Here is a 24,472-nt window from a genome sequence, read left to right as displayed (position 1 = left end):
GTAGTTACATGCCACAACTCAAACAGATTGTTGTGCATGTGAGCACTGTAGCTGTTGGCATTTTGTTTGAGACATTAGATATCCTGTTAAATACAGTCACGGAAAAAAATTATTAGACCATCAAAAGTCATCAAAAACAATGGTTATGCAATCAAGCACTAACTCCTGTGTGTATCATGTGACTAAAACAGACAGAAAAGAAAACATGGAATGCCTAAAAGCAGTGTTTTTGTCAGTACAATGCCATAGATATTGATGTAAGAACTGAAGTGACTTTGGTTATTATCAAGAAAACCATGGGAAATGGATAGATACCAGCTCTGAAATTAAACTCTTATGAGCTATTTTTGTTGTTATCATTATATTTGTCTAAACAAATATACATTTAGTGGTACCAGGCATTAAAATGAACAAGAAACTGAGGAAAACAAGAGTGGTCTAATAATTTTTTTCCGTGACTGTATGTGACCTGCATTGAAACAACTACATGAACAGGGAGTCTTCAGACCCTTTATGAGTCCTATAAGGATGTGTCTGTCTTACTGGTGTAATGAATTGTTTTTTTCTGGAAATGAAGTGCAAGCACACATATTTCACTGGGAAAATGCTGACAAAATTCTTATTTGGCCTTTTAAGTTTGTATTTCACTTCATATCAGTACAAACAGACTCACTTTCACAAAACTGCACAGACAAACAGAGCACAGATTCATTCACAAAGTCACTCTGAGCAGAACAGAAGGCACAGAGTTCAGGGAGATAACGTGACGTTACAGCAAAAGTGACAGCGCATAATATACAACAGCTTCACTCATCATCAGAGGAATGTGGTGATCGTCAGGGGTCCATTTCTGCAAACACAAACTGTCTTTTCCTCTTGTTTAATTCATTTTTACACTAATATGAGCATCGACATGGAATGGAGGCATGATTTCATGTCATCTTGTGAAACATAAGCAGCTGGAAATGCACAGAAATGTACAGAGTAGCCCTTGAACGTGTAATCAAATATAAATTGCAACAGCAAAGATAGAAAACAGGAGATAAAACATTCAATAAACACTGATATACACTACGAAATTTACATATTTGAAGTGTAAAATCCAATAGTATTTGTGAAATATGTCCTTTATGCAGAAAGTTATTCTAAATGTGTGAGTGTGCATTATGTCTGTTATATACAGTTCGAGTGAGCAAAAATAAATACATGATGTTTAAAACAGTTGAACTTTTACTCACAAGTTTATATGTAGTTTGAGTCATTTTCTGGTTTCTGTAATTGTTGACCCCTGTGGTTTTTGATTGATTTTATCCCATAAATTAATAAGAAATCTGCACTGATTCCAGAAGCCATCATCAAAAAGTCTTCTCTGTGTTACTGTATCTCCTTCATAGCTCTGATATGAAACACAGTGAAGGAAGTTTCTTACAGAAAAGACGGTAACTTTACCTACTTTCCTCTAAAACCTATATTTTTTCACAGCGCTGTTTGAGTTTCACTATGCAGTATGATGTCTGTGCTGAAGGAGGATCATTTTTCTCTTGTTTATATTAAATTTCAGTTCACCAAATGCTTTCTAAAGTTGTACTTGTTGACTTTATGATGTTCCAATGCCTTAAACTTACTATATTATGTGCCTTGACGTAATTTTTGTTGATATTTGGAACTACATATAAATGAAACTGAATTGAAAATTTGTTGTGTGAACTTACCAGGAGGATTGAAGCCAAACTTTTGGCATTTTAATTTTTTTTTTTACCAAGGTCTTTTCACTTTTATTATTCGATGCAGAACATTATTATTTAGTTTTATAAATTATTTGAAGGTATGAATGGGCAGTATCCTTTCTTGCTCATCACACTACAAACTGTTTTAATCTGTTCATTATGAGCATGTTTCTGCAGTCATTGCGCACAAGTGCTGTTTTAGTTTATTCAGATTTATTTTTCAGCAAATAATGTACACTGACACACTGAAATGGTGTTTTTTTTCTAGTAATTGTTTGATATTGCATGTTTACAGTGTATAGATTTTTTATTTGGAAAAAAAAAAAATCATTTGATCTTGAGTTTATTTAGATAGAAGAAAGGTAGCATGAATCATCTCTACGACCTTTAAAATTTTGATTCTATTTTTAGGTTATTTCACCTAGCCCTACTTGAAGGGGATTATTGGTCAAATATTGTCATACTATTTTCTTTTAGCTATAAATCCACTTGAGGATTTTGTCCGTCATCTTTTCAATGTTGGGACAATATGTAGATCTAGTGTGTGTTAGAGGCACTAAGCTAAGACTCTTTTTTTGTACATCATTTCATCTCAGGTCAAGGAAACTGACACTGCAATGTGGTGAATAAATAGATAACTGCTTTTTGCTTTTTTAGGGCTGCTTTTCCTCCTCCAGCTGCTCAGACATGTTTTGTAGATGATTGTCTTGTAGTGTATCAAGTATCCAGGCAACATATTGTGACAGTACTGTATTGTGTGTTATCAAAGCCAGTATAGACAAGAGGAATGATTACAGTGACCAGTAACTCTTTAAATACACATTGTATTGAATTAAAGTATTCTAAAACATAATCTAGATCTAGTTTTAACATTAAATTATGTGTGAATGTGTAGCCACCTGTATGAGATTTCTTTTCTTTAAAACTGTGAAACAGCAGCTGAGGTGCTGCATCAGGCTCAGCTCATTTTCCAATATGTATTTTACACAAAAATCACATGCAGCGCTTCATGCTGAGGATGACAGCTGACTAATATATGGTGAAAATCCACATGTAAGCAAAAGTAATAAGTCTGTTCTAATACTGCGGCGCCAGATCAAGTCATTTTGTTGTTGATGTTTGGGTTCTGTCCACACCAGTACAACTTGTCCTCGCCCCTCCTCCTCCTCCACTGGCAGAGCAGGAGCATCTTAAAGGTCTTCTGGAAGGTTTTGTTGCAGAGGGCGTAGCACATGGGGTTAATGGTGCTGTTGACGTAGCACAGCCAGTAGCCCAGCTGCCACAGGGATTCAGGGATGCACTCGGCGCAGAATGTGGAGATGAGCACCATGATGTTGTATGGAGTCCACGTGAGGATGAAGGCCAGGAGGATGGCGCTGAGGGTCTGTGCCGCCTTCTTCTCCTTCACCAGCACCATCCGCTTCCTCTTGGTGATCTGGTTCTTCAAGGTGGGGTCCATAGGTTTGGATGCGGTGGAGGAAGCAGGGGAGGGGTTTTTGGCTGTTTGCTCTGTTTCAGCAGGGCAGGGACATGCAGGTGTAGGATCGCTGTTTTTACTCTTTGAGCCTGGTTTGAACTTATAAGAAATGCCCTTTTTACTGTTCTTCTTGGGAGGTGTGGAAAAATACTGATCCTCTACATATTCAGCCACTTGTCCATTCTTACTACTCTGCCTGCTACTTTGATCTTTAAAGGATCCCTGTGGGGTCTCCACTGAAACATGGTGTTCGTCCTCCTCAGATGAGGTGTAGCTGTTAAAGGATGTGATCTGGTCTGCTTTTGCCCAGGCCTCATCTGACCTGGTGGTGGTTTTAGTGGCATTGCTTTGGTTAGATGAAGACCATGATGCCTGGCTCCGCTCTCGCCTCTCTCTAGTGAAATGAAAGCAAGAGCGAATGATAGTTTTTTGTGGTTTAGTTCCCTCTGGAATATTCTCTGTTGCGAGGCCTTGCAGCTCGGCCAGATCCTTGGTCCGTTTCTGTGTCTCCTTGTAGATCCTGCAATACAGGATGGTCATAACAGAGACTGGGATGTAGAAAGCAGCAATGGCTGTCCCAAATGTGATCACAGGCTCAGTCAAAAACTGGATCTCGCACTTGTCCAATGGCACTGTTCTTTTACCTACAAAGTACTGCCAACAAAGAATTGGTGGAGCCCAAAGAATAAAAGACACCAGCCATGCCAGGCCAATCATGATAGCAGCCCTTTTTGGAGTCCTCTTTGCTCTGTATGTTAGTGGCCTTGTGATGGAAAAGTATCTATCAAAGCTAATGACAAGTAAGTTCATAACTGAAGCATTACTGGCTACATAATCCACTGCTAGCCAAAGATCACACGCAAGGTTCCCCAGAGACCAGTATCCCATCAGGATATATGTTGTGTACAGGTTCATGGACAACACTCCTATGATGAGGTCAGCGAAGGCCAAACTCAGTAGGTAGTAGTTGTTCACAGTCTTTAGCTGGCTGTTGACTTTAAAAGACAGCATCACCAGCACATTACCAACAATGGTTATCAAGCTGACAATGGCTGATACCGTAGCGATGGCTATGGCCTCCCAAAGGCTGTGGGGAGCAACATGGACATGTGTTGTGTTCCCAAAAGTGTGGTTTGCAAGATCCACGTCCATGTTGTTGTATTTAATGTCACCAGTAAAGTTGGAGGCCCAGTGTAAGATGCTCCTCTGTGGTTCCATGTAGAAGAAAGAGTACCCCTGAAATGAAAAGAAAAAGTATGTAAGTATAACTACGCACAAAAAGTCCTATTTTCAACATGATTGTTATTCACATTTGTAATATTGGTCTGATTTGAATGTTGCTGTTATTTTGGTTCACATGTCCACAGACAAAATTCAAGCTCTATATTTGATCCATCCTAGTTCACTGAGGGAGCCCTCTGGATCTAAACCAATACCCTTGTCAAGAGAACTGCCATACATGTTTTGATGGCAAGGAAAACAGCAGACTGTAAAAAAAATATACTGTAAAGTATCAAAGTAAGAGTACTCATTATGTGCAGAATGACTCTTTTCAAAGAAACAAAAAAATATTGTTAGGAAACTGTAATATTATATTACTTTTTTTTTCTTTTTTTTTTTTTTTTTTTTTTTTTTTTTTTACATGCAGAGGCATGTTGTGTTGCAATTTGCCATTGCTAGATTTGTGACATATTACTGAATTACATCATGTTAATATGTTTTTTTATGCTATCAAAAAACAAACAATGGGACTAACTGTAAGTGTAAAATAAATATGATGGAGGAAAATAATATATTTTTCCCCTTAGATGTAGTTGGATTATAAAGCAGCAGAAAATGTAAAAACTGTACATGGGTGCAGTTCTTTAGTAAATGTATTTCCACCACCATATGCTAAGTATGTCTATTTACATTAGCCACACTGGATATATTTAAACAGTTATAATGAATTGTATATGTTTAAAAATGTCATATATTAAATTACTGCCGTATTTAAAAATGTTTTTAACATATTATTTATTTTGTCATAAGTAACTGTAATATTAGTCAATGATTGCAATTTGTTTAATTTTACAAAATAGTCAGAAAAGTAGAATGCCAAAAACCCTTGCTTTTGAAAACGTTATGATTATGTGAACTAAAATATGAATATTTATTGTATAATCCACGATCATAATATACTCTTATATGTAGTTTACACAAATATATAATTCTGTTTCTTATTAAAACCAACACAATTAAATGAGTCATCGTAATTGACAGATGTGGTCCGGAACTGTAGAATCCAAACATTGTTGGTCATCGGACGCCATTTGGTGAAACACCCATTCCACTCCTTTGGTGTAACGGGGTAAACTGTCCGCTTAATGTTGAGCAGTTATGGAGGGTAGAATGAACAGAGGTAGAGGAGGCAGCTGGAAAAAAGGTGGCCGGGGAGGAAACGACAGCGACAGTCACGGAGGTGAACTCCGCGGCCGCGGGAGAGGAGGTCACCATCGGGGCCGAGGAAGAAGAGACCACTACCGCGGGCGTGGACGCGGGGGAGGCGGCCACGCAGACTTCAGTCGCCGGGTGAGCAAGCGTGGGAGTGATGCTGCTGTCAGTCCTGTTATCCCAAAACCGCACAGACAGACAGTAGTTTTAGCTCCCACTTAACAGGAAATCGTTTCAGTCAGTTAGACCTCATTTCACTGCGATAAGTTTGTGTTTGTTTTAAACAGCAGATAGTTTAGTTTGTTACGGTGGGAAAAGCACAGGTGTCACTAATCACGGCCCGGTTGTATTCCAGTGTCCCGGAAAGCCGCTGTTAATTGTACCAGGTGCACCTGTGTGTTTACGCTTTAACAAGTCAAAATGTCCGCTGTGAAATGGGTCTAATGACAGCCGGTGGCCTGCACCAAACCATTACAGTTATAATTAGCTGTAAACATCTTTGTTTTGAGTGATTAACACAAGTTTATTGTCTTGCGATGTAAGCCGGTTTGAAAAAGTATGTTGTTGATGAGTTTAAACCAGGGGTTTCAAACTCATTTAAGTTCAGGGGCCACAATTACCCCAATATGACCTTAAACAGGCTGGATCAGTAAAATGATAAAATAATAACCAATGAATGTCAACCCTATTTTATCTGGTTTACAGTGAAATTACAGTATAAAAATATTTACATTAACAAACTATCCTATGTACAAATCTGAATGAGCTGAACAACCTGAAATCTCCTAAGAAAAATAAGTGCAATTTGAATAATATTATGTTTCAGCGTAGCGTTTTTACATGTGCATTACAACCTACATTTCACAGTGGATCTACAAATGCACAAAGTATTTAGAAGAAGGGAGAATGGTGTTAAAATTGCACTTTCTTTTCTTAAGACGTTTTAAAAACAGTCTGCTGTTAAGTGAAGTGGTGGGAGGCACATTCTCACATAGTATTGGTATTTATTGACAATATGTTGCCAGTGGTTGGTATCATGATACAGCATTTCTGCAATACTTTGTACTAGATGTTGACTCAAAGTGAATTTTAAAAGGCTGATTATAATATTGATAGTTTTGAGCTGGGAAAAAAAAATCTTATACCCGTCTTGCATTGACTTTGACATTATTAAAAACCTGTTTAATTGAAAGGCTGTCGCAAAGTAGTAGTCTATAGTAAGTAAAAGGTAATTAACAGGGGTTTGGTATTTATTCACTGTATTTTAGCATTCACTTCACAGAATTTGAACTCTTATGAAATAATGTATAAAATCACTCATGCTTTAGTACCTCTTTAACACATACACACACACACATGCACTGTCTACAACTTCCATGTTCTCGTGTAACATGTGTTTCAATAAAAAAAAATAGAAAAATCAATATTTGGAACCAGTAGGCCTATATCATTGTATTACAAAATGAATCTTCCACAATCCTGAGCATAATCCAAAAACTTACCACCCAGACAAAAAACTTATCACTTGCATTTAACCAAGTAAATAGACAAAAACCTTCCACTGGATTATTATAATTCCAGTGATTAATACTCTATGCCATCAGATTTCTAGAGAGCATAGATATTGTAATGTATTTCAATGGACAAGCCTGTGGGGGCAGTGTTATGATCTGCTGTTGGTTCACTTCAGTTGGTCAGGTCTAGGCTCAGCAGCGTTACGTGTCCATAAAATGACCAGGGTTGCACATGAGCGAATTTTTCTTCCCTGATGATAAAGGAGTAAGATAATGGCAGGATCCATCAGGCTCAAATTATGAAAGAGTGGTTCAGGGTGCATGAGACATCGTTATCACGTGGATTGGTCTCAATATGTGAACCCATTGAGAACATTTGGGATGTCCTGGATAAGACCTTATGCACCAGTCTGATGCTTCCAATCAATAAAAGATCTCCGGAAAAATCAGTGCAGCTCTGGATGAAAATGTGACGTTTGTTGTGATATTGCATATGTACATGTATCACAAATGATGCCATGGCAAATACATCCAGTAAACATATCTAAAAGTGGTCCGGTAAAATATTGTGCGCACTGCAGTTTATGAAACATTTCTCTGTCACCATATTGCACAACTCTAACTTCTATTATGTGTAAGTCGTACAGTGCTTGTCTAGAGGTTGGACAATGAATCAAGGGCCAAGCACTTGAAATAAATATCAACGTTTTTTAATGTTGTCATTGCGTAATATTGGCCATACGTATGACACTAGAAGCTTGATTTTTCCAATGGGATTCTCTGACGACTGATGCCTCTGTCATGGTAACTACAGAATTAGAAGGGAAACAATAGGGGTTCTGTGATTGCAATCATAGAAATCTCCCTTGGTACATAGGGGTGTTTGATTGCAATCAAACATTTCCCCTTCGGTGCATCCATTGCTGCTCTGTCGTCTTTGATGTTACTGGAGAAAAATGGAGCACTGCTTAGTTTGGGGTTTTTTGGTAGGGGACGGGGTTGATTTGTGACGATGCACATTGCAAAGAAAAGTTTACAAAACCATGGCTGTGTTATTGTGACACATCTCACGTCACATGTTTCCATGACAACAATCAAAAGTGTTGTGTAGCTATGTGGCAAAGGAAGAAACGTATGAGTCAGAAAATGTAATGAGTTTTGCCACAGAGGTTTGTTCTCTGTGATACAGTGAAGAATTTGCCTTCAGCCTTTTATTTGACCTAGCTACCAATCATGAATAAAAGCTATGTGTTACGCACTTTACAGAGGGCCCTTTGAATGACGCTTTGTTGACACATCAATAGATTTGGTATTTGTGTTATTAGGAGAGACGTAGATGTAGACTCTCCAAAGGTTGTTTAAGTGAAATGTTTGGTCACTTGTTAATATTAAACACCTGACATGGTAAAATGATATAGTAGCAGCTGTGAAGCGTTCTAAATGCACCCCTTATTGGTGTGAAAAGGATTCTTACACTTAACAACACTTGTAAAGGCTGTTTAATCTCTGCATCCTGTTTTAACATGTTTCAGGATGACACTTCCTACAAGTCGCTTCATTTAAACTTTTATTTCTGGTAATCAATCATGAGTTTTGGGAAACTAGCCACAGTTAACCCACTGGTCCTGGACTCTTTCCTTAGACAGCTCAGGAAAGTGGGTGTGTGCTGCTTTTTCACAGCTAGAGGAATTAACCAAATTAAGCAATTCATGGGCAAGACACACAGATCTTTTTGAGGCCAAGTGTAGATTCCAAAACATTTGCAGAAATGATAGAGTGCCAGCACGGAAATATCAGATGCCTCTGTGCTGCATGAAAAGCAGGTTTGGGCTTAGAACGCTGTAGTCTTTCAAAATGTAATGAAAAAAATAAAATTTAATGGCGCACTCTGCAGTGTTGTGGGTTCTTGTTAACAGAAGTAGATGCACATACATTTGCCAAACCATCCATTTCATCCAAGCTGTAATGAACTAATTTTCACCCCCTTTAAGCTGAGGGCTGAAAACACCCACAATATCTAGGGTTAGTGAGAGCCAGCGCTGGCCACAAAAGCAGCAATTAAACCATTTTACCCTCCAGAACAAACCTGGACAAGCAGCACTAAGGAGAGATTCTATTATGTATCCAAAGTGAGTTTTTTAGAAAGTGAAAAATGTTGAACTTGGTATGAAAAAGAGGACTATGTTATTAACTTCCATTTTCTAGTTTTCTGTTTTGTATATATGAATATGAATCGTATAATGGTACAATGAAAAACAGTCTGCATCATATTAGATATAGCATTACAGTTATCAAGCTGATAAATTCCAATTATGAAATGATGATAGGTTAAAGAACATAGCATCATATAGTAGGATGTTTTATACTGTCAGCAAAAGCAAAATGCTGTATCGGTTAAGAAAAAAAATCAATACAGTATCACAAAACACAATATTGTGGTACTCAAGTGTATCTGGCTTCCTGCAGCCCTATTATGCAGAAGGTCACTAGAGACACACTTTAATTTATGATCAACTAACATATAAAATTAGTTCTGTTTATCAAACTGTTGCTTTTGCACAATGACAAATGCCCAATTCACAAAACTGAGATTAGTGCTGCTGCCTGAAACATAATTGCAGCACAGCGTTTCTCCATTCATTCACCTATCAATGGTGCTTTATTATATTTTATTTTATTTTGATTTTTTTAGTAAGTAATGCATTGACACCTTTGCAAATGCTCGATTCTTGTTCATGCTGATTTTGTTGTTGTTGGTTACACACATAGTTGTAATAAAGATCTACGTTTTGAGTAATGTTTTGTGTTGTCATCATTTAGACAGAACACAAATTGATCAGTGATGAATTGTCCACAATGCTCAATTATTTTTATTTATTTATTTATTTTAACCTCACTTTGTCTACTTTGTTGAATGCTAGGATCAAGATGAAGGGGACAGCTTTCAGGAGGATGATGACAGGATGGAGGTGTTCTCCAGGAGGAAGCTGGAGTCAAACTGGGACCGATATGAGGCATCGGAAATGGAGACACAAGAGGATGACACACCCACTCAGAGAGGAACGGACTACCACGTCCTCCTGGAGTCAGCAGGTAAGGTCCACACATAAGAAACTGTGAAGCTCATGTTTGTTTTACCACGCCTGAGCTGACCTTTCATAGGACAAACATGAGTGAAAATACTGCTTTTAATATGCCTCACATAAGTCAATTATAAGCTGGGTCTCTAATAACATAGAAATATAACCTACTTCTCATTTATAGACTGCGTGAAAAGTGAAATGGATAAAGTTCTGGTGCCAAATAAGCAAAATGTAAACTTGTCAAAGTTAAATTAATGTGTTCTGCTATGTAGTCCAACGGTTTTCAGCATGTTGATCTAGATCACCCACCTCAAGTATTACTGCCTGATTTCAGTCACTGCAGGTGCACATCTTACTTTTTCACCAAACTGAACATGAAGACACAATAAAAGCTCCTTCAACCACTGAATAGGTTCTGTCCGCTTACTGAAAGACAAGAGCGCTTTTATCTTGTATTAAAGTTATGTACTAAATACCATTTTTAGACCATTTATATTTCTTCTGCAGAGGAAATTGGAAATGAAGGCCTCACAGACATAAGCCCTTTTCAAGTAAACGTCCTGGCCACTATTTAAGGAAATGCAGTTTAACATTTTGGAATGATTTTATGTTAGGTTTAGTTGATAAAGATTCATGTTTAATTTCTGTGATAGAGGCAGTAAATTATTGTAGCTGTGAGGTCTTATTCAGACTTGATGGATAAATTATGTGTTTTCTCATGTTCTCTGATATAGCAACCATATATCTATATTACACAAACTCATTGAACTAAGGAATTACATGGTGATTTTTAAAATTTTGTTTCCTTTTTCTCTTCATTTGTGCCACTGTTACACCATTTATTGGCATTAAGTAAGGCAACTTATGAATGGAAAATTACTTTGCAGTTCTCCCTTCAGAAACAAAAAATTGCAGACAAAAATATTTAATTAATCCAATTAATCGAGGTTTTGCTTTCTGAAAATCATGGAAAATGCCTATATCACAAATTCAAGATTATTCCTCTGCAGACCTTTCCTGGTCAACAAAATGTTTAAATGCAACTCATTGGCTTCTTTCAATATTTTACTTGTGATTGACAATAGTGGTGCGTAGTTTTTTGCATCAAGCTTTGTCATCAGGTCTTCTAGTCTTGAAAGCAACTGAACAAAATTGTACATTTCCCGTAACACTGAAAAAAATCAAGATTTCATTTTGTGCCCGTATTACCAGCTCTGAAGCCTAGTAATGAATCATACAAAGTAATGTGTACTAGTGCTAATGCTGCATTAGAGTCATTGACAAGCAGGGTCATAGCACCAATTCTGGGCCCATACACAAAAAGTCCTGACACCCCCCCCCCCCCCTTCCAATCCCCCACCCCAGTGAAAATCACGGACCGCTACCGCGCGCTCTGACAAGGATGGATCGCTAAACCACCCCTCCCCCGGCTCCAAAAGCCATGCCCCCCCCCATGAAGTATTCACCCCCACACAGACACCCATGGCCTTGCACTGCCTGTCTACCTCACGGTTTCATTCTGCAGGCACACCTGGGTGTTAATAGTGTAGGGGAGACTGGGGACAGTTGTAACACAGGTCAGTTGTAACTCTTGCAATTGCTCCAATCAGGAGCAACTTAAGACTCACCTAATTCACTCTGCACATGCTCAGTTTAGTCCTTAGTCCACATAAGAAGTTGTAGTGCCGTGAGGCAGACACATTAAACTCGTGAGTGAACCCATAATTGTGTGGTAAGTAATATTTTTTGCTCTAATTATTTTTGTGATTGCATAGTTTGCATTTGAATGTTGTGTAAATTATATTTGTGAGATAAACAAAGATTTATGCAACTGTTTATTCACCTGTCCACAATTATCTTAAGATTATTATATCCTGTGTAGATCAGTGTTCTTATTTCATATATCGGCAAATATATTGGTTATCGGCCAATATCGGATATCGGCCGATATATTGGATATCAGCTTTTTTAAGCCCCCAATATTGGTATTGGCCCCAAAAATCCCATATTGGTCGGGCTCTAACACTGAATACATTTTAGGATGATAATGTCATAGAAACTTCACTTTTGAGAACTTTGTAATTCTTGCAAAAAATAGACATAAATTTTTTGTCCATCCGTGACACAGTAGTTTTTGATATTTTTCATTTAAAAATATTTGAAACTAAATTTGGCCCTTTGAGTATATTTAAGATGGCATTTATACCTTTCCAATTATGTGTAATATTTGTCTTAAACTTGTCTGGTTCAAAAGTTATGAATCAAAAAGTAGTGGGCTGTCCATCTGTGACGCCCTTGACCTCGCCCAGTAGTAGTTTTTTCCCTTAGTTTTTATGATTAGAATTTCTGTGAGCCTAAATCCAACATTTTCAATCTGACATATATATTTATTGTCATACACAGTTTAAAAAAATCAAATGTGTGTGGATTTTTTTCACTTAATCTGCCCTTTACATATTGAACCACACTGGGAGCATGAAGAATAATCAACATTAGCCTCTTATCAATTATTACCAAATACACTAACGCCCTGTTGTTCCAGTCATTCAAGTCAGAATAGTTTCATGTTGCTTTCATGTTGAACTAGCTCACCTTGTCTCAAGTCTGCATCAGTGGAGGATGAGGGGCTTGCTGCAGGATCACTTTCTTTGACAGTTTCTGGAATGCATTTCACAAATTACGTTTTAGCAGGCAGCTAGGATGGATGATAGCCATTGTGAAGGCAAATATCATGACATCTGGGAACTATCCTCTATGCTATAGATTATTATTTATCATGTAGCCAGCATAACAGCTTAGTAGGCTATTCATTTAATATTTGCTTGCCTCAAATCAGTGGCCTGCTGTTGCAGTATTAGCCTGCCGTTCACTTTATTTATCCTTTACCTTAATAACAAAAGCCTCATTTGAAAGTGTAGCTCTTGCTTTGGATTGCCTCTGTTTATATTAGCAACGATAACGGAGGAGTTAACAGCACCTAATGGTGCCGTTTCATCTTGTGTGTTTAAAAGTTTGTGCTCACCTTTCTTTGAAAAGAAGTTGGTCAGAACTTGACTTCCTTTATTTTGCATTCTCTCCCTTTCTTTTCTGTCCTTTCTTTTCTGAAATCCTGACTTATTTTTTTAAAACTGTGACATCATGATAAGATTTCTTCTATCATAGAGATGCAATGAGTCACCGAAGCCTAACAAGCAAAGTGTGTTTCTCAAACTCCATGTGGAGTGAACCATTTTCTCAAGGGGTGTTCAGAGTAGTGACAGGAGTCTTTACTTTTTTGGAATACAATAATATACCAATTTATAAAATCTAATGCGTGAAGCTTGCATATAGGTCGATATTTATTATGTAATTTAGTTGAACAACAGGGAAAAAAAAATACTTAAAAAAAAAAATCTTAACTTCCCATGGGCCCCCCTCTCCCTTGCCCCCCGCCACAGCTGTGTAGGTTAACACCCCTGATCAACGGCTGTGGTGACAAGTCAGGGTAAAGGTTTTTGGCTTTGCAGCTCGGATGTCTTTAAGTCATCATAGATGAACGACACATCATTTAAGGCTCCTACAGACTATGTGGTTTCAGCAGTCTTATAGTCACATAAGTTTATCATTAGCCATAGTCTGTGACAGGGCTCTACTAAACATGGATATGACACCAATGCAAATGGTGTGATGATAAAATCTCTTTAATTTCAAACTGCAACAAAACTAAAGATGCAACAATTAAATGTCATCAGGGCACATTGTGTATCTGGAGCCTCTACAATCAAGCCTCTTGTGATGGTATGCAATCAAGGAATTAAAATTGTGGACATGAAGCTGATAAGACCACATCATTGTTCGTCATTGTTTTGAAGAAATTGAAGTTTTGAGCAGTTCATTAAATTTGTTAATCTAAAACTCATCCACAAGTGGGTACATAAACAGGCTCTTCAGATGCTCAGGGACGTGGTTCTTCAAGTTCAGTAATACAAGGAGCGTCCGATGGCTGTGTGATTTTGGTGAAATTGTCATTGAGACTGAAATCTATTTTCCAAGAGTGACCTGGTCAGGGAGAATAGTCATATTATCATGAGTAACTCTACTCCTGTTCTATTGTAATTTGGTTGCATTGTATCCTACTGTGATTATTTATGTGTGTGTGTGTGTGTGTGTATGTATGTATGTATGTATGTATGTATGTATATATATATATATATATATATATATATATATATATATATATATACACACTAAACAAACGAATAAATGGAGGTAAACAATGCAGCTAAGGTAATGATGGTCCTGTTACAGTAGTGATATTCATGTGAATGGGAAAAAAAATGCTAGAGTGCAGACCCGCAATGTGATGTCATGAATTGTGTACAGATAACAGGCCACTTTTAATTGGCGGGTAATCTGTACGCATTATAAGTTTTAAGCGTGTATGTTCACGCTGCATCAAATACCACACGGGTAGGGGTTAGGGTTACCTTTACGTTTAGGGTTAGTGGTTACTGATATGTAAACCAGAGATCTTTGTGTACATTGACACGCGATCAAATGGCATTTAATAACATGCGAAAGGATGAAAATGCCTAAGTGCAGCACGCCAAATGCCATAAGAACTGGCATGACACAATGTGATTTCATGAGATCAGTCTGGACCCGATTGTGACTCAGGAAAAGAGAGCAACCTGAGATGACACTTGAGGAAAGAAAGCATGAGTTTAGTAGTTTTTACCAGGCATTAATACACCTATGGCATTGATCAATGTGTAATTTGTGCTGCATTCCTATTTGTTGTTAAGTAGATGTGAGTTGTAGCAGCTTCAAACTGAGATGGTCATCCTAAATGCTGTCAGAATTTTGTTTGACAGTCTTTGGTCATAAATCCAGGGCAACTTCTGTATGTAAATCTTCCTCAGTGTCGTAGGACCATGTTTTTTCCCCACAACCAAAGATATTGCTACATTTTGTCACATTTAGTTTGCAGCAGAGCAACATTGCACAGTTTATACCTGACTGTAGAGAGCTGATCAAATCTCAAATAATGGAGAACGAAGTCGAAAAATTAACGGAAATCATTCAGCTGTCCCTGTGACTCGAATCAATTATGACAAGTTTGCAAAGTGATTATGAATGGCTTCAATAATTATGAAGAGGCGAATATGTAATAAAACATAAGTTCATCTATGTAGCCTTAGTAGAAAAGTAGAAAAGTGTAGATTCACTGTCATTTAGTCCTCTGAGTCTAATTGAACTTCTCTCTCTCAAGTTATCTCTGTTTACTAATTAGTTAAAAGGAGATGTCTGTGGTCTTCAGGGACCTTAATTACTCCGTATGGCCAGTGCTGTCAGATGGTAGCATAGAAGATCTCTGGTAATTTCAGCCTCACTGGTCAGTGTTTGGTCCTCCTGAGTTCCCCATGGTCTCATTTGTGTTGATTTTTCTGTCCCCAAAGGATCACAAGTTGCAGAGCCAGTGACAGTTTATCTGAGCAGTGATTTAGACGTTTTACTATTTAGGAGCAATGCTCTATCGTTTCAGATGACAGCTTCAATGTGGGTCTGTCTCATTTGGATTAAGGGTCATTTCTCAAATCTGTTCAGTGGGTTGCCAGATCTTCTTTTTTTAATGTGACACACGGCAAGATGGTTTTGTTTGAGTGTGCCAAGCATGCATTGAGTTGACTACACAAAGCAGCCCATGTGTGTTACCATTGTTATGCCAGTTCGCTTTACAGCAATTAGCAATTTTGATTGACGCGGGTTTTGCAGCTTCATGCATATTGCTGCCACTATTCATAGAAACTGTCTCATTGTTTCTTACATATTATCAGACGTCGCATAACGTTAAATGGAGTACTTGTTTTTTTTTTCCCCTTGGACTTTTGTGACACATTTACTTCTCATCTCTAATACACTTTATTTGTGGCTTCTGGTTGTAAACACCTGTGTTTTGGCATTTTGACACTGGAGTTTCAGGGCTTTCATGATTGGTCAGTGGTTATAGTTTATGTTTCCCCCATAATTTTTCAACTTAAAGCTTTGGAAGAGCTAAGTAATTTCAATTTGACACAAACAAAACAAATGTTACCAACAGAGACTATCTGCAGTGAGGGAATTAAGTCCTTTTTTTCCCAGATATCCTTTTATATTTGCATTAAGAATGCTCTGGTTTGGTCAACATTGCTGTTTACACGCAAGTCACACAAAGCTCCCACAATGTGAATCAGAGAGGGGACACAGGATGCTGTATCTAGGGTGATAGTTACACATATGTGTCAGAAAAGTCCCAAACCCTGCTGGTGGTGCCTTTATTCTAAATGTGTAGTAGAAGGTTAGTTGTAAACTGTGTCTTCAAACCCTTGGCAGATCATACATAGTATATGTCATTAAACTGTGACAGCCTTATCCTATGGTACCTCCTCTCCTTTTTGAGATGATTTTTAAGTGGGGAGCTCTTATCACTTATCTGCTTCATCAGAGGAGGCAAGGAAAACACAGTCACCAACTGGAGGATGCATTAGCTTAAAACAGGTTTTGCTAGTGCCAAATGATGCTTATAATAGTAATAATAGGACTTTATTTCCAACTAATTTTAAAATATTCCAAAGTGGTATTTAGCCAGCATAAATTGGCTCTGGCTATTTTAGTGCTGGCTTATAGGTGGAATAAAAACACATTTCTGCCTTTAATAGACCGTGGAAAAGGTGCAAAAAAATAAGTTCCTGCTATTATCCAAATCACTTTGTTTTCTTAGTCTTTTATGATATCAATTCTAATACTCTGGGACAATTGGAAGTAGGAAGTAACATTCACTGAACACTTAAGAGTATTAAGGTGATAACTGATTGCAGTGAATATGCAGCTCATTAACTGTCTCTTTTGTCATGATTATTTGACAAATGTGTATTTAGACATTATTTTCAATGCAAACCCTCTATTAAACTGAATGTAAAACCCAGGTGTGTTAAGAATGCTGGACCTGATAATGTTCAATGCATCCATCTAGTGTTGCTGTAGTGAAACAACACAGAGTCATTTGCATTTTGAGCTGTAGACTGCAGAACAGTTTTATTACCTGGATGGAGAATATAGTGTTAGAATAAACCTCAGTTTGGTTTCGCTGCGGTTTGCTCTTGGCATTACTGGGTAGATTTCTTAACGTACAACTTCAGGTTGTGAAGGGCCTCATGCATTGTAATTTTGCTCGATCATATACAATTCTAAAATGAACACAATGTGTGATGGATATTTACATGCAATTATTCAAAACAGGGCTACACCAACACCCAGGCTTTGTATTAATTAACAGATCCTAATTAACCATGTTGTTTCATACAGATGTGATTATGTCAGCTCCTTTGGTTTACAGTTTTAGTGTTACAGCTTATATGCGCATGATAATATTCTTGGGAAAATCACTGATCATCATCTAGAAAAAAAAAGCCAACATTTCGTAGGTTGTACCTTTCAAATTGTGAGAACTGTGTCTTTCTTTTACCTGATGTGACTGTTACTTTCCTGTTATGAATATACAAAGCTCAAGGTTATGCAGAAAACCAAAGCACACATATATTAGATGCTAGATCAGACATGACAATGAGAGCAGCAGTCCTTTATATCTAATTGCAAAATATTGGCCCTTTTATTACAAAAATTACCAAAATCAGTGGTCATTGAGGCATGTACCTTTTTTAAAGAATCTTAATATGTACCTTTATATTATTATTTTTGATTAATAGTTTTAAGAGATTAACACAGCATAAAGATGCTTAATCTACAAAATCTTGAGATTAATAACAAATAAAAATGTTATTTGGAGCTTTGATTGAACTGAATATTGTGCTGGACATGCAAACAAATTACATAAAATGTTAGCACAGCAGACATTGTTAAAATGTGCTGTCTGTTCAGGACTCTAACTTGTTTGTTTTTTAGAGGAAGTAACAAAGGGCTATTTTGAAATCAGGATGAGTTGTTGAAGCATTTAACTGCTGATAGGATTTGTTTTTCTCACGCCATTAGAGGAGAGCTGCAGCAGCGTGTTGCTCTCCCCCCTTCTCTCGTAGCGTAAATGCCAAAGGTGCTCTTGTGAGTTGTTTGACTCGTATCTCTCGTCTCTCTGTTTTGCCCACATTGTCAGATTAGTCATGCTGTACAGCAAGAGGCTTCGCTCTCCAGAGGATACTTAATTGTACGTGGGAGGCGATGCTTTCAAGAGTCGTTTTTCTGGCCAATTAAGGTAGCCATGAATTCAGGAATTTGCTCATAGAAACCTCCCTTTTTCACTCAACTGAAGTTAAAAAGTTAGTGAGGTGTTTTTGTCTGTGTTACTGGCAAGATTTAAATCTCAAGAAGTGTTTTTTTTTCTTGTAACTTTTTCACATGTGCAGATGTTATGTAGCAGTTCAGCTGTTCCATCAGCAGTTCTTCCAACCTTTGCACCATTTCTTGAAACTCTTTCGAGATACAGAATCCCAGAGCGCTGTGGTCAAGAGCAGATTTACCTGCAATGTGGTGGTGGAGGAGGCGTATAGGCTGCAAGAATGTTTTTCCTTTGCAGCGCAGCGTTATGTTAGGAGAGAAATACAAGGCTGCAGTTGTCATAACAAGACTCGTTATAATTTGTTTGATAATTTCTGAGTAGACTGCATACAAACAAGTGAAAACAAAACAATTCTAAGTGACAGACCTTGGCTGAAAGCCTTTGTCATTTCACATTAATTGCTTTACACAGTAATAAACACAATTATTACTATAGGTGAGGAAATGTATGTATTGTGCAGACATTGTATGTATTGTTTACATATTAAGGTGGGTCAGACAAATACTGGTATTGAAAATGTACAGTTGTTTATACTTCAAACGGTCTGATGTTTGAAGCACTTTATGAAGCATTAGTAAATTCATACCTTGACATCTGGTATCAAATGGTGAAAATGCAGTCAATGTGGAAATATTTTGAATACTCAACTGAATACTCAGACCAGTCAATCAATTACCAAAACGGTGAATAATTTAATAATTGCAAATAATAGATAAATCTGAATGTAATATTTTTTTCAGCTAATTGGGTTTCTTCTAGGTCAGTAAATGAGGGTTTGGGTTTCTTAACTGCACCAAACATCAAGGGCTATGCTTAATGAAACTTTTTTTTTTTTTTGCAGAGCTCAAGATATGCTCTCTGCTAAAGGCAGCTGGTAAAGGTATATAATAACAGAATAAAATACAATAGTGAAAACGACAACAAATCAGCATCAGCAAATTGTCAGTACTGTGGTAGACCAGCAGAGTGACTCAGTACTCCTCTAGTGGTCAAACATGTTCATAGTAATGTGGTGGCCCGTGGTTGTGAATAAATTCAGTTCATATCTCTGCAATGCACCGATGCATTTTTTTAAATTGAGTGTTTGTTTGTATAGGGATGAGAATGTAACATAAGCCTAGACTAATTTGCAGTGTCCGTCCCTAGCTGGGCTTTTACAGCCCAGAAAACACAGCATTAAAGCTGTACCAAAGACATACAGTGTCACATCTTTGACATAATGTATTTACAACATAATGCAATTTTAGATTACTTTAAAGTAGAAATACTGCATACTGCTCCTTTTAAATTAAGCAGCACTGATGTACATGTGTGTGATGAAATTGACCGGAAATACAATGGTTGACTTTCCATTTGCGAATCCTCTATTGAAAGCTCTACTGTCCTCAGTTTGATTGTTAAAAATGGAGCCTGATGGGGAAATTATGTAAACAGACTGTTTGATTTGAATCGAAGGCTGTGCTGATTTCTGTTGTTTCGTGACCTCCTGGATAGCTGTTATGTAGCACCACAGCTTGTACAAACATCCCAAGTGCTTTTAGCATTGATGTGCTTTGATTGGCTGTGATTATACCACCTATTGGATTCAGCACTAAAATTCAGTAAGTGAGAACCCAGTCGGTCTGTTTCACGACGCCTTGCTCCCATCTGAGGTTCTTTTCAAGGATCAAACATTGGAGATTTTTACAGTACAAATATTTCATGTGCTTTTTTAAATGGTTTTTGACCAGAAAAGTCTTTCATTGTCTTGAGACCTTGAGCTGCCACAGACAGGAATTTTGTTGAAGTTTTGGTGTATTGATTGTATTAACACACATCAGCTGGCATCAAATGCCCTGAGGAGGGACCTGCTCTCGACTGCTTTGTAACCCCAAGGCGAATTCATTTTGTCAGGTCTCATCTCAGTCCTCACATTGTTGGGGGCTGATTGTGCAGTTGCTATGGGTAATGCACACATGGTGTTTTGTGTGTGTGTGTCCTTGTAAGACTGAGGGAAATAGCTGGGCAGTTATTTACATCCTAACACGGTCATCTATCTGTACACATTAACACAAGGATCAATCCTCCTCCCCTGCAGCCGTAGTTTACCAAGGCCACTAATGGGCACCTATCAAGGCTCAATCATAATGAGACAAAAGGAAATCACATTAAAGCTTCAATGATTCAACTAACTAGATTGACAAACACAAGGACGTTTTCCTAACTGAGATGAATAGCCCCAATCATGCCATGAATTTTATGTTCCGGTGTCATTATGGATACTTGATTAGACATCTACACTCGAGAATGGCGTCAAACCAGAGGAATGAGGTCGGTCATGAACTATCCGGTTGCCAAAAATAGGAAACAAACATTACAGGTGCTTTGTCAGTTTCCTTGCAGTTGCTGATTATGATTTAACCGGTGGAGGATGGAGCAGAGCTAAATAAAGCTGCATCATTCACAATCATAGACACTTCACTGCGATCATCCTGCAGTGCAGAAATACCCACTTTCATCTTCAGATACTTGCTGCTTTGAGTGATAATGTACTAAGGTTCATTCCAGGATTGCAGCTATTATTTTTATTTTCACTTAAATCTACCAGTGACTTTAATTAATCAGTGAAACATTTTGCCTTTTCCTTAAAAGAGGAAAATGGTCAAATTTTGCCCAAACCCTAAGTGAGGGTTTGAAGTGTATTTTTATTTGTCCAAACCCCCCCAAATTCAAAAATAAAATGGTATAAAGTACATGTTCAAATTTGTGACGCTGAAATCAGTGACTTTTAGCATTTTTGCAGTAAATTAAAATGTTTAGAAAATACTACAAATATATTTGCATCTTGAATATTTTTTTCAGTTAGCTGATTTATTATTTCCATATTATTTAGCCTTGATAATTTAAGAACATAGTGAAAATACCCTCAATAACTTCCCAGAGCTGTCACTGAGGCTTCAAATGTTTGGTATAAAAAACATATAACCTCCCAAAGACAGGAACCTGGTAAATCTTAATCTTTAGAAGATGTATTTTCTCTTCATCAGCTTCAAATTTGATCACTTGTATAAACATTTCATGTTAAAAATGTCTCATGAATTTTATTCCTCTAAAAGGCCAGTAAAGCAATAGTTGGTCATGTGACTGTTAAAGGATGCCTTAAATCAGGTCAGTTCTCTCCCTTTACCTCCCACTTTTTCCGGAGTAAGAAATAAACGCACTACACTTGTACTTAAACTTGAATAAACACCAAGATTTAAGATGAACCACTGTACAAAATGTCCAGTGCACTGCTGAGGCTGAACTATGAAGGCACCGCTGACAGCTGATGAAGCCCAGCACTTGTTCCATGATTCATTAATAAAGTAAGTCAGCCTCTGTTAACCTATTGGCAATAAAAATGGATGATGTTAGAATCTATAATATGATTTTACTGGACAGTAGATTCAGCAGTTGACACGCTGCTCCTTTTGAAATGTGTAATATCTTGCTATTATAGCACATCAAACAGAATTTATACCACCCCTATATATCTGTGTCGTCCTTGACAAAACACGATCCTCCAGCATTAAACGGGCATTTGGCCAGTTCTTTGATTCGCTGGTTTTCCTTCAGTCTTGCAGAGTTGTCTCACTTTTTCGGTTCCCAGTGTCTTTCTCTGCTCTTTCTGCCTCTCCTTGTTTCACAGCGTTTGCTTCACACCTTCCCTCACTGGCTCTGTCTTCCCCTCCCCTGTTCCCTCTCACTGACTTGTCTCCTCTACACTGCTCTCTCCAACGAGGTGAAAAACACACTTGTCAAATACAGGTAGATCATCACACCGTCTCGCATCCTCATCAGTTGCTAAGTACGGGGTGCTTTTGATGCAAACAAGAATTTTCAGCATCGTCGGTGTAGTATAGCTCTTCTCTTCTTAGATGAGATGGTGAATGCAACAGCTGTTCAGTGTCCGGTGACAAAGCAGCATAGGTACCTCGTGGGTGCTGCTCAGACCTTTTTCACAGAAGAGTGAATTAACAGGAAAGACCCTCTCGTTGTCCCTCGGTGATGATCAGAAGACAAGTAAGAGACGCTTAAGGTCTATTAAGAAAAAGAGCATTAAAAGACACAGTTTTTACTCACTCTGCAAAGTTTTAGCAACTCTTCTGACTGTGGAATAGTACTGGTTCTTGGATCTCCACGGCTGCAGAACAGGTTTTGTGTCATTAGACAGAAAAAGCTTCTTGGATGGACGCCGCACCGTTTCCTTCACCATGCAGATTCAACCGTGAGCCACTATTAACAGAAATTCCCACATGGCTGGAAGCCTCATCCTGTATCAGGGCACTGAGCAACATGTGAGAGGATGGAGGAGGAAGAGGTGAGGAGGTGGAGGAGTAGGATGAAGCAGAGGGGGGAGGAGCTGGAGGAGGAGTCGATGTGGGTGTCAGCAGCAGTTCAGAGAGGGCTGACTGTTTGCCTGTGCATTGGTAGTGCTTATAGTTGTGCGCATTCACACAGCTCCTCAGCAGCTCTCATACTTCATAGTGACTTCGTTAATCCCTGTTTGGCCCTCCTTAAAAGCAGGGCCACGTCAGTACAAACTGTAACACAGTCAGATTTGTTTTCTTTAAATGCTGTACGACCTCAGCTGTGTCTGTTGGCCTCGCTGTAGGACTGCAACTAGCAATTATTTCCCTCATCTGTTAATGTGCCATTTATTTCTTGCAAATACCTACTGTCTGTCCCGTGGTGTAACTCTATTTTTTCATTCCGTCTGTTTTACTGTTAGGTGTGACCAGATAATTTGGACAAAATAATGCATACAAGTGGGGGGGGTGAAAAAATTGACTAAGCACAGTGGAAAACAGACTCACAAGCTGTAATACTGGTTATTTAAAACTCTCTCTTTTCCCATTTCTGGTGTGTTCTGCGTCACCAAGCTTTCCATCACATCTATCGTCTTGTTGTGCTTTCTTCTTCTGCAGGGGTGTAACTGCTCCTCTTTTTGCATAACAGTAGTGCATGGAAACTTTCATAAATATGTATGCATTTTTGACAGCTTTCTGAAAATTCTGTTGAAATTTCAGATCCATTAGGATAGAAATCCAACTAATTTTTTTCATTTTTAAAACATACTTTCTATTAATATGCTTTGATGGAATAGAAACCTATTTGTCCCTGTGGGATTTAGCGTAAGGCATTTCATCAAAACATTAGAGTCACCAGTAGACACACTCCTACACATACTCATACACCCAAAGTACTTCATCACAATATTACAGAGTCACCAGTAGACATACTTGTACCCTTACACATACCTTTCAACAAATTTGGCAGGCTGGACCAGCTGGACATCCTGCATGCATCATTTGTTTAAAAATTTAATGACTTGTGGAACACATGAAACTTTGGATCTATTTTTGGTGAATGAGGGAGACAGTATCACTGCCCAGATGGCAACAATTCAAATGAAGAGGCAAGAGGTGTCTCTTGTCCACCAAAGTGTTATTATCCTTATTTATCATTCTCTCCTTGTAACCCTCATAGTTCCAATGTTATTGTCACGTGTTAGTCTTTTTTTTTTTTTTTTTTCGGAGCCTCTGTGACATGTCAAATCAGTAGATGATACAAAAGGCCGCAAATACTTTCCATCAAAGTGGCAACAGAGGTCTTAAAGTTTAAAGTTGGTCCTACTGGAAAAAATACCTCTCCAACTTTAAAAACTGTGAAGGAAAATCCGCCTCTCTTTATGGACGTGCTCTAAAATACAAGGATGTGTCCTTGGCCCATGTCCTACCTTTCCACGTGGATCATATTTTTTGCGTCAATCTGCTGACCTGACGTGTGGACTGTCTAAGATGTGCAGATTACTGCTTTTCTTGAGGGTAAATGGAATACTTTGCTGTTATCAATGGTGAAATTAACCCGTAAAGACTCAAACATTCACCGTCGACCGAAACCATCTACTG

The 24,472-nt window shown here is 38.0% G+C and overlaps 2 protein-coding genes across 4 annotated transcripts in view; one reads left to right on the top strand and one right to left on the bottom strand.

Moving 5' to 3' along the window:
* Positions 1 to 1,477: 1,477 nt before the first annotated feature.
* chrm5b (cholinergic receptor, muscarinic 5b) lies at positions 1,478 to 22,996 on the bottom strand. Of its 3 annotated transcripts, XM_030128740.1 has the most exons (3): positions 22,685 to 22,996; positions 22,045 to 22,601; positions 1,478 to 4,440 (listed from the first exon to the last, which is right to left on the bottom strand). In XM_030128740.1, exon 3 carries the CDS (start codon positions 4,420 to 4,422, stop codon positions 2,824 to 2,826), a length of 1,599 nt encoding a protein of 532 aa, XP_029984600.1. In that variant the 5' UTR covers positions 4,423 to 4,440; positions 22,045 to 22,601; positions 22,685 to 22,996; the 3' UTR covers positions 1,478 to 2,823. The 3 variants fall into 3 exon arrangements, with proteins under 3 accessions (XP_029984600.1, XP_029984599.1, XP_029984601.1); XM_030128739.1 differs by lacking the exon at positions 22,045 to 22,601 and having other exon boundaries at positions 22,644 to 22,996; XM_030128741.1 differs by lacking the exons at positions 22,045 to 22,601; positions 22,685 to 22,996 and adding an exon at positions 14,876 to 14,905.
* aven (apoptosis, caspase activation inhibitor) overlaps positions 5,523 to 24,472 on the top strand; it is a 58,234-nt gene continuing 39,284 nt past the window's right edge. Inside the window, exons 1-2 of the mRNA XM_030128742.1 lie at positions 5,523 to 5,775; positions 10,073 to 10,244. Coding sequence (XP_029984602.1) covers positions 5,584 to 5,775; positions 10,073 to 10,244 — 364 coding nt within the window. The 5' untranslated portion in view covers positions 5,523 to 5,583. The remainder of the gene's footprint in view (positions 5,776 to 10,072; positions 10,245 to 24,472) is intronic.

The sequence above is a fragment of the Sphaeramia orbicularis genome, chromosome 24 (assembly GCF_902148855.1).
Source record: "Sphaeramia orbicularis chromosome 24, fSphaOr1.1, whole genome shotgun sequence".
NCBI lineage: Eukaryota > Metazoa > Chordata > Actinopteri > Kurtiformes > Apogonidae > Sphaeramia > Sphaeramia orbicularis.
This window is presented reverse-complemented; position numbering and strand designations above follow the sequence as displayed.

Bases quoted from the DNA above. Each gene is read 5' to 3' on its own strand.
- chrm5b (XM_030128739.1), bottom strand. From the start codon at position 22,727: ATGACACAAAACCTGTTCTGCAGCCGTGGAGATCCAAGAACCAGTACT. The intron at 4,441-22,643 runs GTGAGTAAAAAC...TTTTCATTTCAG, and splicing joins AGTTGCTAAAACTTTGCAGA to GGGTACTCTTTCTTCTACAT.